The sequence below is a fragment of the Corvus hawaiiensis genome, chromosome 3, assembly GCF_020740725.1.
Source record: "Corvus hawaiiensis isolate bCorHaw1 chromosome 3, bCorHaw1.pri.cur, whole genome shotgun sequence".
NCBI classification, from domain to species: Eukaryota; Metazoa; Chordata; class Aves; order Passeriformes; family Corvidae; genus Corvus; species Corvus hawaiiensis.
In genome coordinates, this window is record NC_063215.1 from 54,572,762 (window position 1) to 54,586,472 (window position 13,711).

Genomic DNA, 13,711 nt, shown 5'->3' on the forward strand with positions numbered 1-13,711 from the left:
AAGGATATTCCTGGTGGCTTTAGGTTCCCTATGGTAAACTTGCATGCCTTCAGTGTTAATCCATCTTCCAGACTGTGTTTGGAAGGGATTTCTTCCACTCCACCCTGCTCCTGCCAATCTGATTATGCAGAGGTGATTTGTATGTGGAGGTTTGTGGTGGCTTTTTTCTGTCCTGCTCTGTAGTCAGGGCGAGGAGTGTTTCTTAGGATCATCTGAAATGTGAGCATGTATTTTAGCTATGCTCTAAGTCTCTCATGCCATTCCACTGAGATCTGTGGGATTCCTCCTGTTGATTTATGTGAGACAAAATCCCAAGGAGAGCAGCAGAAGTGGTTAAGAATTTGGGGAGGAGAGGTAGTTGTCCTTATGCTGGAAAACCTTTGTAATGAAAATGAGCCATAAATCAGCTCTCTGGGTGTCTTAATACACTGAGTGTTTTCCTGTGAGACAGCAGTTTCTGGCACAGAGAACTTGTCTTGTATAACACTTAATATACTGCTAATAACTTCAGGCTTTTGGAACTATTTTTCTTGACTGGCTATTTTTGTTTCAGTAGGTGTAAGCTTAACAGCTAGCCAGTCACTGGTAAGCTTAGTTTAAATTATGTTATGGTTTTGGCATAACAGTGCATTTCTGTCATGGATTTTTGCTTTCAGTAATGCTTCTTTAAATAAATGGCTTGAAGGTGTTAATCACATGTTTCAATCAGACAATCTTTAAAAGTCAAATCTCCTTGAGCAGAAGATTTATCTGTATGTTCACTTACCTTTTAGTGAACTATATGTTAAAAAGATGATGCTGCTCTTTCCACCTGGACCACAGCAGGTGCTGCATGTACCAGTTCTGCTTGCCTGAGGCTGAGAAGGATTTTTTGTTGTTATAGAGATGTTCTGTGTTACAATACTGCCAAAACTCTTTTTTTTTTTTTTTTTTTTTGGCAATCCAAAACTACAGCATATGACTCTGGTCCCATGGACGGATGCATTTGAGCAATTTTATGCATGTGAGGAACCATACTGTTAGGTTTTACAGAGCAGTGAAAGCTGCTAGTAGGAGCTGGGCTGTCCAGGCACGAATGGTGGGAGCAGGTCCAGAGCACTGTGGCTGCAGGGAGAAGTGCCAGGGCACCAGAGGGGAGGGGAGGCCAGCAGCTCCCTACCCACCTGCCATAGCAGGGGTAGGACCCAGCATGCCAGGAAGCTTTCCTTCCCAGCCCAGAAAGGAATGGACAAGTGGGCATAATGGCAGGTAGCAGGACAGAATGTCTCAGAGCACCTCCCTTATCTGGCTTGGGCTGGCTGGATTTGGCAGGAAGTCATTGTCCTTGAAAATACGAGGAGACTGAGGACAGCTCCTGGCCTGCTGCTCCCACCACCCTCCTGCTCTGCATCTGCAGGGAGGAGGTGGCAGCACTCAGCCTCCTGGATGCTGCTGCAGGGAGCGAGGCCACTTGGTGTTAAGCAGAAGGGCTGCCTTACAGGATTAAATTCAAGAGCACTGTAACTTCACCTTATTATTCTAGTTCAGCTACTGCTTCAAGTGCAGTGAGACCTCATGGACTCGCTGAGTCCAGAGAACACGGAGATGGAGCAGAGCCTCTTGTGTCCTCCTGGTGACCCTTCTTCCATCATGCTGACAGAGGGCAAGATTTACTTTTTGCTTCTTCATTTTCCCTGAAGTAATTGCTTCTTCCCCTTCCAGCCATATGCGTTTTGACTGCATGTTAAAAGTTTCAGCTGAAGTGAAAATGAAAAAATCCAAACTATTCTTCAGGCAAAAATAAATGCATAAATAACATAGTATTTTATGTAAAACTCATGGAGGAGTTTTAAGATGTAGTAATTTATACACATTTTATCTCTTATGAGTGTAATTGAGCACCTACTACACTACTGTAATGGTATGGCTGCTGGAAAATATCAGACCATGTCAAATTCTCATTTTAAGGATATGCTTGTGAGAAGTTGCCCTTGTACATGCCTGCTATGTGACTGTCCCAAGTAGCCAAGCTCTCCCTGTCTTGTCATCTTTATACCTATGGTTACTGGTCTTCTCGCTCTAGTATTAAAAAGGTGGTGCCATATTATTTTGTATAGAAGATGATGCAGGCACCTGCTCTGGGTCTAGATTGATCATCATTCTCACTTAGGAAATATCTGTTGTATGAGACAATATCAGCCGCTATTCTAAACACTGAAACTACAGATCCCTTTTTTTTCCCCCCACCTGTTATCAGCATGGCTGAGTGTCTTTTCAGAACTTTAATCCGTGTAACAAGATCTTCACTGCACTTGGACATTTCTTCTGTGCTGCATGCCAATTCATGGGAAGTCTGTTCAGGAAAGCCATTGAACTCCTCAACATGCAAAATAGCTTGCAGGTTGTTTGAGGACAATGAATGCAAACACAGAAATGAGATATGCAGTTGGTTGGTTGAGATTTGTTTTTAGCAATTACTCTGAAATGCATTAAATAAAACCTTTTTTCACTCACATTGGTGTGCTTTTTGCTGTAAATTTGTTCCTGAATAGGTAAGTTTTTAACCTGTTTGCAGCCTGTGCACAGCATCTCTTACACTATCATCTCCAGCTGTTATTAACAGAATCCATGAGAAATATGTAGTGACATTTGGATAATTCTGGTGTCATCATGAAAGTTAGCATTTAAAGCCATCGGTTTGGCTTCCCTTTTAGTGCCTTTTTTTAAAAGAGAAAAAACCTTGGCCTTCTCTCCTAATAATAAAAAAGAGAAAGTGTGGGTTTTTTCTTTGTGTTTTTCTTTTTTTAAACTACTTTTTTTTAAAGCGGTATTGGATTGGTAGTTTGATGCCTTACAGATGGGTGCAGTGATGCAGAGCACCTCAACATTTAAATGGTAATTTTCAAAGTAACTTTCTTAAGAAAAGCAAAAGCTAATGCAAAGACAGGTCCTTTAAGTCCCCTCCCTCTCTAAGCTATCTTTGTTCATGGTCTTTTAAATAAAGCAACTGTTGAATTTTTGACTTTACTTTGCTCACTGACTTCTCAACCATAGCCACTTTTAGATCACTGCAACTCTTTTTGTCAGCAGACACTGACAGGTGACTTCACTTATGGAGTTCAGTCAACTTACTCAACATTAAGATCTTTTTTATGGAGAAAACAATGCTTTTTTCTCTCTGCTGCTGTTGGAGAAGCAGAGTCACTGTTTCCTTTTTGCAGCAGGGGAAGCTGCCCATCTTCTAGCCCTTGGAGCACCAGTGTTTATGAAAATTCCCCATCACCAAAGCACCTTTTCGGAATAAGCAGGAAGAAGTTGCCATGACCACTTCAGTGCTCCTGTCCAGAGGTCTGTTGGGCATAGTGTGGTGTGTGCCTGGTTTGGCTTTCTGGCATCCTCTTTTTACTGATCTCAACATAACAGAGAGCAACCAAGGCTGTTGCTTGACCAGCCCTTCCATCTTGGCAAAGGGCCTTCTTGGAGGAGCAGCCTTGCCTCTGCTTATGGCCTTCTCCTTCTGTGTTGATACCAAGGGTAGCACAGCCAAGTGGGAGCTAATGGGGGAGTGATCCAATTCTGAAAAAATGATTTGTGTATTGGTATTTTTGCTGGGTTACCTTTAACCTACATAGTTTCCCGGATCTGGTCCCTGTGCAGCTGCAGCAAATGGGTTTGTACAAAAATTGGGACAACTCCTGGGGACAGAGTAAGTGGTGAGCAGAGAGAGAGGCACCTTCTTTTGCTAACAAAAGTAGCTTAAAAGTTTTTTTCTTTGAGCTACAGGCTTTGAGACAAGTCTCCTTTTCCTCAGATGGCATTGTGCTCTGGAGGCTTGCTGTGCTTTTTGTCTCGTTACTGTTGCACCCACCATACCTGATTTCTGCTGGGGGCCAGGCAGGGATGCTCAAGAATGAGAGACAGGGAAAAAAAAGGGGGTGCCTGCAGGTATCCTTCAAGAGTCTGCCCACAGGTGTACAGCCTTCTAACAGCTTGCCATGTAGATTCCTTCTACAAAAGAAGAAAAAAACAGACAAACCCCTAAAACCAAAACAAACCAACCAAACCACCAAAAGTGAAAGACTCTATCCCTGTCACTGTGTTCTCCATGGCCCTGCCATGATGAATTTTCATATTTGCTCTTTGTACCTTTTTACATCTTTGGCAAACAGTGTGCCTAAGCTATTTATTTTTATCTGCTCTTCACTTTTTTCTGAATGTAATTCTTGAAAGAATTTAATTTGGTGCTTCTCATATAAAAAATACTAAAATAGCACTTCTTGAGGTTTTTTTCCCTGGAGGTGGGTTCCAGCTCCATTACTGCTGCACAATGTATGGCACATTTCCTGTGGGTTTTGCTTTAACTGACCATTGATTTTCACCTACTGTTTTATTGCTTCCTTGCAAATGTTTGTTGCCATTTGAGTCACTGAGCACTAAATTTCTTTCTGACTGTTTTCAGTCAGTTTAATCAATACTAAAACTGCTTTCTACTATCAGGAAATTTTGCCACATAGGCGATCTGAGAAAGTGGGTGTGCAGCAATCACTGTATAGAGCAGCACATATTCCCCCAGAGCTTTCCATGTACCCTGTTGTTGTCTTTGGGGTTGTTCTCAATTCTTGTACTTTGTTTCCCAATTTTAATTAAATATTAAAGGCCCTTCCTCTTTTTTTCATGGAATTTGAGTTTTATGAAGAGTGTTCCGTTGAGGCAGGGAGTGAGGAGTTTATCAGTTTTGGAGAAACTTGAGATGTGTGTCAGCCAGCCTGATGAGCTTACTGTCCTTGTCAAAATAAAAAAGTTGTAGTATGGTGTGACTCTTTCTGAGCAGCTTCTCTGTAACATCCTCCTTTGCTGTGTAACTGCAGTTCTCTTTTTCTTGCAGTTTCACTCAGCTGATATGGAGGGGAGTGGTGGCTCGAGGGGCTGGCACTAAGTAGAGGAGCACTGCTGGGAGCCAGAACTGGTGACAGGGCAGGGCCGTCTCTCCCTTGCCAGGGCTTCAGTGCAGGGAGGGTGTCTTGTTGAGCCACTTCCAGAAGAATTCCTTGCATGTGTAGGAGCAGTTTGGGGTGATAAATGAACACCACAGTAGGAGAGAGTATCTGGCATTGTCAGCAGAAGATGACAGGAGGAACATGATGGGAGTGTGTTAAGAGTCAAGTTGGTATTTGTGACAAAATAGATCTGTGGTGCTGCTTTAATTGAATAAGCCTAATCAGTGAACTCCTGGCAAAGTTAAAGGAGTCATCTGAAGGGAGGGATTTCTTCATTTGCCTTCTGCCTAAGGCTGTTCTTTGAGAGCTTGCAGTAACTAAGGTTATAAGGGAGAGAATCAAATAGATGTCTAAAGCAAGCAAAATAGCTTTCCAGAATCCTTTTCCTATGGAAAAGATTTGATTAAATTGTTGTCATAGCAACAGAGTGCTGAATACATCATAACCTCTTTTGCTAAGTAAACACAAAAGATGGGGATACTTCTTGCCTTTGAAAATAGAAAGTCTGTTAAGATGTGTGGGAACATCGTAGTCTTAAAATTAAGAAAATAAAAACTTTCTGACAGCTCAAAACTCTCTTTGAGTTTTACCCAGGGAAACTGGGATTATTTCCACCCTCCAAATAAACATAAAAGATGCTAGATGGGATATTTAAAATTCGCTGATCTAAGTCAGAAAACTGGGGAGGAGAAATTAACGTATTTTACTTAATCTAAGAATTCATTTTATCAGAAGGTGTAGTGTCTAAAATTCCAGAACAGATTTACTACAGTTCTTTCCCTCCACATTACAGATGATGAAACAGATGTGGTGGCGTGGTTTTTAAGCTCATGGCAGTATTCGGTAGAAAATAGACTTACCCTGGATTAGCAGTACAGCACTTCACTCTTTGAAGCATGCCAGCTTTCTTGAGCATTGCTGCTGGCTGGCCATCTGTGAAGGCTGGTGCTGGTACTTCTTGTCAATCAGTAACAAGTGTTCCAATAAAAGTGGAAATTTCCAGCTTTGACCTGTGCTACTAATATCAGAGCTTTCAGGAGTTGCTTTTTGTCCTTTGGAAGGACCAGATTATGGACACTTTTAATGTCTGCAACCACCATACTGGATCCACACGGTTGTCCTTGATAATTTTTTCAGATTTTTTTTTGTAGTTTTTTCCTCTCTGTGGTTAATTGTTAAATATCTGGCAAAAGATGTGTTCTCTCCCTTACATTTGCCTTAATAGTCTGTTTTAATAGTAAACATACAGCCTTGTGGCTTGCTTGTTTCCAAAACAGGACATGTGCCAACCTGAAATGGCTGGTGTTCCATGGAGTGTGCTTCCTTGTGGGGTGGATGCTGTTCAGTTTTAGGAAGATTTCTGAGGGTGAATGGCTTTGTATTTGTTTCTGTGCTGAAGTGAAAGTAGCCGCACTGGGGAGGTCTGGGTACAACGTTACAGTCTGGCAAGCAGTCTGACTTCCTTTGGCTTTGCAAGCAGCAATGGTTTATTTTGTCTGAGATTTCCTCATTCTTCAGGTTACATCGGGTGGGATGAGAGCACAGCCATGCCTGGAGCTGAGTCGTGCTGGCACTGTGCTGGGTGAGGGGGAGAGGGGTGATGTGTGCAGGCTGGGAGAGAATGGCTGATTAAGATCAGACCAATGGGTGACTAATGGAGATTTTTACTGTAAGATTTCTGTACCTAGGTATGGGGGTTTTTGGACATGAATTTGATTTGTTTAGCTCTTACAGATGGGTGGAGAAAGGCATGTAGGGTAGAAAGAAACTAGTACATGTTATAGTCAGTGCAGAGATTTAAATTAAGATTAAAATGATTAATTCTGAAGAAAATAATTGGGGTGCATATTATTTTTTTACAAAGTAAATTAATTGGAATCTTAATGGGAACAAAACAGATTAAGATGTTTGAAGTGTTTTAAAGTGGCTTTTTTGTAAGTTCTGTTAATCTTATTGTATATATGCATAAATAGATTTTTTAAAATGGTATTTGAGGAATATGATCTGTTTGTGGAGAGCAGGATGTTAAGCTGATTGTATGCCAGATATCAAGGCACATTCTAGAGGATGCACATTGTGGAAAATTTTCAAAAAGGAAAACTTCAGCCTATCAGCTGAAAGATAAAAAGATTTCTTCTCCCTTCCCCCTTCCTTTTTTTATATTTTTGGAGGGCCACTTTGTTAGATGCTTTTGTTTCTAAAGCAAGAATTGTACATGATGTATGAGTTTTATTAATCTAATGCATCATAAAAAACATGCCTTATTATCAGGAGTTTTTAGAACATCCAATGATATGGACCTAGTGCTCTTTGACTGTGATATTATGCATTGAATGAGGTCCTGTTGAATTGTCTGTTAGATACCTCTACTGACTAAATGTTAAGCAAAACAAAATGAAATTTCTAGGAACAAAGTTATTGTCAGATTTCCGTGTCTTTATTGTCTCAGTGTCAGAGTTGCTTTACTGGTTGCTTGTAGTTTCCAGTGAGAGCTGGGCAGATAGCATCACACCTCTTTTCTCTGAGTAGTTTTCTTTTTACATTAACCACCTACCTTGTAAGTGTAATGAGAAGTTCAGGCTGTTTTACTGTAAACACTAGTTATTTGCCTTTCATAGGCAGTCAGAGTTGGGTCTGAAAAATGAAGCAGGCCATTTCTTGGAATCTTTACTAGCTCTTTTCCTATAAGTCAGAGCCCAAGGTATTAAACAGTCAGTTGCAGATTAATTTAAGTAAGCACTGCTAACCTTGCATTTTTACCTGCCTACTCTGTGACTGTGTCCATTTCAGATCATTAGTCTTTATTAAATTAAATTATTTTCGTATTGCAGTTAGTTTTGATTTTGCTGGTAAACTTTGTATTTGGACAAATGTAGAAAAAGGCTTACTGGTTGTTGCCCAGAGAGCACTTGAGGGGCTGGAAAGGGACGCCTCTGTACAAACTCAGAAGAAATGTCTTGCCTGTCAGAACCAATTAGCTTGAAAAATGTTATCTGAAATTACAGATGTGTAAGACTTTCTTCATAAACAGGAGTGTTTTTGCAGATAAGATGTATTTTAACCTGCCCTCCTTGTTTCTTTCTTTTTCTTTCTTCCCCCAGCAGCTTTCCTAGTGGAACACGACATATCTGTCAACTGAAACCAAGCGTTTTCTGCAATAACATTTTATGCATTCACTTTATGCATCTTATTTTGCCTGAAAGGCTGATTTAATTGCAGAACATGACACTGATCAAACTGAGGGGTTTAAATTTGTTTTGTTTTGTTTTTGGTGGTTTTTGTTTGTTTTTTGTTTTGGTTGGTTGGGGTTTTTTTTGTTGTTTGGTTTGGTTTGGTTTTGGTTTTTTGGGGTTTTTTTTTTTTGTGTGTTCAGCTCCCTTTTACTTTCATACCTATTAGGACAAAACTGAATATTGGGATTTGTTCACAGACATCCCCTTAAAAACCGAACAAAACCACTCAAAATATTCCAAAGTAGTTGAAAAAAGAAATAATTTGACAAATGGTATTCTTATGGACTATTGTCCATAGCAGCTCTCGTCATGAAGGTTGGGAAATACCTGAGAGCTGGGAGAAGAGTAGATTAGACTGTCAGCCTCCACCTTCTTTAGGAGGTGATGGGTTTGAAATCTTAACAGGAGAAGGACTGGCAGCTTGTGTGGGATATACAGGTCAGTGTGAGAGAAGGGTGAGTGGAGGCTGAAGGAGGTACCTCAGGGGGATGGAGTTTAAGATGCAGTAAACCCTCCAGCTGTGCTCTTCCCAGCCTGATCTCTGCTGCCCTGTACCAGTGTGTGTTAATAATGAATTGCCTCGTGTGTATACAGGACTTTGTTTTGCTACAAGGGTGCATAATGTCAAAAAGCATACTAGGTTTGAGGCTGCTGTTTTGGCTTTAAATGCTGTTGAAGGTTTGTTTTAATTCCTTGGGGTATTACAGGCAAGGCTTTTCAGGAATGGTGAATTGTAGCGTTTTGGGTAATTTTGACCAGGCTTTAGAAACCTCTGGAAGCAGCATCTTCCGAGCAGAGATTATAACCCTAGATGGAGTTGCAGTTACTCTGTCCTGTCTGGAATGTCCTGGATACTCGGTCCTCATTAAGTCATTTTTCCTAGTGCCAAGGTTACCACTTTTGCAGTTGGATGGTCATGGCCTTGAAACAGAGCAGTGGGCAGGAGTAAGCTTGGCACCATCTGAAAATCTGATGCGTGCCATGAGGATGGAATAGAAATTACGGAGTGCCCAGTTTCTTGATCTCTTGTACCTGAAAGATGCCTGTGGCACTGTCCATTCACAGCAGCAGGAGCAGCTGTGTGTGCTGGGGATGCTGCAGGTTGTGTAATGAGCTCCTGGTGGGCTGTAGTAGTGGGAATGCAGCAAGATTAAACACTGAGGACAAGAACCAGTCAGTTGCATTGCAGTGAGTCAGTTCAGACTCTCCATTCTGCTTTCCTTTTTTCTATCACTAATAGACGAGTTCTGTTTTAGCTCTTTATTCCAAAAGTTGCCAGGGGCATCTTTGGAAACTCCAGTTCAAATGAGTATGTTTTAAGGAAAGTACTGACAGAAGCTGTTAGTGTTGTCACAAGGACGACCTATAGAGAGCTTTTTCTCTTTATTCTTTTTTTTCCCCTGCCAAAAAGGGTTTATGTTTCCATTACTGGCTTTTTTGTTGTTTTGAGATACTACATACATACTGCAGAAAGCTTACTTAACAGAGTTTGTGATCAAAACAAATAGACTGTGAATCTGAAGACAGAAGTCTCTGATGCAGTATGAGTAGAAGTGGGGTGCCGGTGGTTGCTTGCTAGTTCTCATCTACTGAAGCAGGTGATTTGGGTATCCTGTGATATGCACACACGCTGGAAGGTCATTGAGTTGCCAGAGTCAAAAGTCAGGAATGTGGCTCATTTAGAAGTCTGGAATCAGGTATAACCATGGTAGGAATATGCCATTTCAGCATAGAGGGCTGCTTTGCCAAGATTTACACCAGAGCTAAATACACATATCGTGTATGCAAAGTGTCTGTAATGTTTTGTGATTGCTACAGCAGGCTTTCATAAGGGCTGTGGCTTTTTAGTCAAAAATAAGCTTCCTTTGCATATGCACATTTTCATTAGTCTAAACACTTCATTTGTTATATAAATGTAGTCACTTTTATCTTTTATAAATCCTCGTATGGTGTTTTCATATGTAGTCAGGACTGAATCCGTAAAGTTTCATACACAGTAACTGTCTCTTGCTGGGCAGAGCATGAGCAGCTACTACTAGCTGTCTTACAGATCTGTGGGTTTGAATGAATGGGGAACCACAGCATCCTCACTGGACTGGCTGCAGGATGTGAATCTTCCGATTTTGGGAAGCATTTAAGGCATATGTATACATATATGTGTGATGGACACAGTTTGTAAGAGTATTTTGAAGTGTTTTGCTGGAAAGTGTTGATCACATGTAGTTTGAGAAAGTGACCCTTGTCAGAGGTTTCAGTCTAGACATTCTAAACTTGGAACTGGTTTTAATATTTTATTAAAAAAAAAAAGGTGTGTAGCCTGAAATGTCTTTCTAAAATTTTCAAATGCTCTGTGTATTTATTTTTATGTTGTAGTCTATAAAAATACATGAAAAGCATATAAACGTAAAAGGTGGAAGAAAGAATCTCTGAAATTCCTGCATCATATTAATAACTGAATGTATTAAGTTTTCACTTTAGTAAGCTGCTGCTATGAGATCATGTAACCTTTTCCCATTTGTGGTGACTCACTGGTTGTCTGTATTTTCTATGCATGATTCTTCCTGTGTGCAAAACAAAGTTTTTAACATCAACAAGATAAATACACTACTCGCTCCCCTAGGCACCTTGAAACCTAGAAGTTCATATACTGAAGAGAAGGAGCATTAGATAGATTAGTTTTTCAATTTGTATGGAATGACTCAGTGATTAACTGGGAACTGTTTTAGTGACAGTGACCCTCAAGCCATAGAGTCAGTCTTTGCTCTCACTAAGCAAACTCAGTGGTATAGATGGTGATTTAGCAGAAAATTCTATGTTAGGATTCCTGAAGCACCTTTCTCACTTGAACTGTGCTTTAAGCAGTCTTCTGAAAAGAAAATACTCTTGCTGCTGTAGTGATAAGTTAGAAGATTTATAGGCAGCTCATTAAGATTTCTCTCAGAAGAAATCTAGGCAGCTGGAAAATGTTCTGGCACAAGCAGTTTGTGGCCACATTGATCATGTTGCAGAAGGAGCTCCTGGGTGACACTTGGAATACCAGGGAGTGTGGGTTGTGCCAGAACAGCTGTGGAGTAGCATGAGTGGCCTCTAGGAGATAACCTTGGACAAAATGGAAAAAAGTAACAAGTTTATATGAGAACAGATGTTTCTTTAAAGCAGAAGCAGTGGACTGTGGAATTGTTGTTAGCTGTTGTGTTATAGTGCATTGTGATCTGAGGTTTTGTTTTATCCCAGGCTTCATCTTGAAAACATGAATTCAGTATCGTGTTTCTACATTTAGATGTATAGTCCTTTTAAAAAACTCCAGCTTTTCAATGGTTTGTTTGTTTGTTTTCCCCTGTTCCTTCCTCAGTAAACAATAGTAAAAACTTTATTACCTTTTTTGTTATTCTTGAGAAGGTATCCTTGAGATTATGATATAATGGAAGAAAGAGTATGAGGTAGCATAATCTTAGTTACCAAGTTACTGATGCCAAGTGTGCGATTTTTAAAGGGTTGTAAGGAATTCTGATATTAAATTCATTTTTAAAAAGATCAATTGAGAAAGTGAGTTAGCTGGTCTCTAGAGGTTGGCTAAATCTTAATGTGGGTTTCTTTTCTTTATGCACAGTTTGAAAAAGAAAAGGCAAGTCAAACAAACCACCGAGACTGTCTCTGCCAATTCCCCTGGATCTGCTGTTTCCAAAACTCCTTCTGAGAAAGATGATGAAAGTAAAGTTATTTTGGAGCAAATCAGTTCCTCTGAAGACAACTGTAAATTTCCTGGGGAAAAGGAAACTGCTCCAGACAAGGAAAAAAAAAAGAAAAAGTACAATCAACTGAAAGACATCAGACGCACAGAACTTAAAAGATACTATAGTACTGGTGAGTTATGTTACTGCTGTAGTATTTTAAAATATATTTGTTTTGATAGCTTGCTAATGTATTTTTCTCATATTCTGTAGGCCTTTCTTAAAAGGATAATTGACTTTGGATATCCTTCCTATAAAAGCAAATAGAATTATACAGTTCAAAATATCATCTGCTTCTAACTTAAAACTTTCATTCTCACAAAAATACCTGTGATCTTGTTTTTCAGTTCTAAAACTCAGTGTTGTTATAGGCAGCAATTAGTTTATTATTGCATTTTATTTTAGTTATTTTTAAGATTAGTCTTCAATGTTTTATGGGCTTCAATTCTTTTGGCGGGGTTATTTTATAATTTGATATATACTGTTTAAGACTTCAGTCTTAATTCATATTTATGTTTGTCTGTTGAAGTGCAAGGAAGTAATTAAATTTACTACATATTTTTAAACAAGCTGTCAAAGGGCTTGTGTGATGGCTTGTTTCCCCCTCGTGCCCCCAGCTGTCTAAGTAACTCATTTAATTATAAATTCCTTTTTAGATTTATTAATTGCAAGCAATTAATTTTGCAAGAAAAGGAATCCTTTTCCAAAGAGGAGGAAGGGAACAGAAGATTGTAGCTATCCTCAAAGCAGACTTTACTGCTCACACAGAGTGTGCATGGATGGCTGACTCCTAAGGAGGAGTCCTCTTTTGGAGAAAAAAAAAATCTTCAGTAAAAATGTTATTATGTGTTGAGTGGTCATGCAGACTAGTCCACAACCAAAGAGTGCCTTTTCTGAGGCAGTACAGGCCTTGCCATAAAGAAGATAAACCCTGCAGTAATGTTTCCTAGCAAGCTCAAGGGTTTACAGTGATATATTGATGAGGCTGTAACTTTTCGTAGATTTAAAATGTGATGAGATCCATAATTTGAAAACTAAAGGCAAACTTTCTTCTCTCTGTCTGAAGTTCTGACCACACTGTTCTGGAAGTAAAATCTGTAAAAGAAAGACTGGAGAACTGTTAATGAACAAACCTGTAAATTCTTTCTACTTTGGTAGTATGCTGATATAAAAAAACCAAGCACACCAAAATATAAACCTCTGCAGCATTCCTAGTAGAGTGCTTCTGCTGGAAGCACTTGTTGGTTTGTACCTAGAGGAATTTAGGGGTTTGTGAGGTCGCTGAATTTTGTTTCTCAAGTTTTTCAGGAGTTAAATTAAAAAATTCTGCAACAGTTGGCAATTGGGGTGGCAAGATGAGGGCAAAGGGGTCACTCCCTGTCACTGAAGAGTGTGGAGGTGCTGGCGAAAGAAATGTAAGGACATCTTTGATGTCTTTGAGTTGTCTTTGACTTGTGATCCAACAGTCAGTACAAACTCAGGTTTTACTTAGGTTTGTTTCATAAGTGTTCCTGGGTTTCATGTGGACTGGCATCATTACAGGGTGACTTGAAATGTTACTGGTCATTGTGTTAGGTGTGCAAAGCTTCTTGGTTCTGCAGAAACACAGAATTTCTGTTGAGAAATAAAGTAATTTAATGCTGCTGTTGAGCTGAGCACAGACTTGACTGGCAAATCCAGAGAGAGGGGAAAGACCTCATTCTTGTTTAAATGCCTTCTTTCAGTTGTTCCTAAAGGCTTTTACCCAACTGGAGCATCGAATTGCAGAAGT

General features: G+C 39.9%; 1 protein-coding gene across 6 annotated transcripts in view; it reads left to right on the forward strand.

Annotated features, from left to right (window-relative positions):
• NCOA7 (nuclear receptor coactivator 7) overlaps positions 1-13,711 on the forward strand; it is an 86,970-nt gene that overhangs the window by 33,673 nt on the left and 39,586 nt on the right. For all 6 annotated transcript variants that reach the window (XM_048296839.1, XM_048296838.1, XM_048296840.1 and 3 more), the window contains one exon: positions 11,820-12,073. In XM_048296839.1, the coding sequence (XP_048152796.1) occupies positions 11,820-12,073 (254 nt within the window). The remainder of the gene's footprint in view (positions 1-11,819; positions 12,074-13,711) is intronic.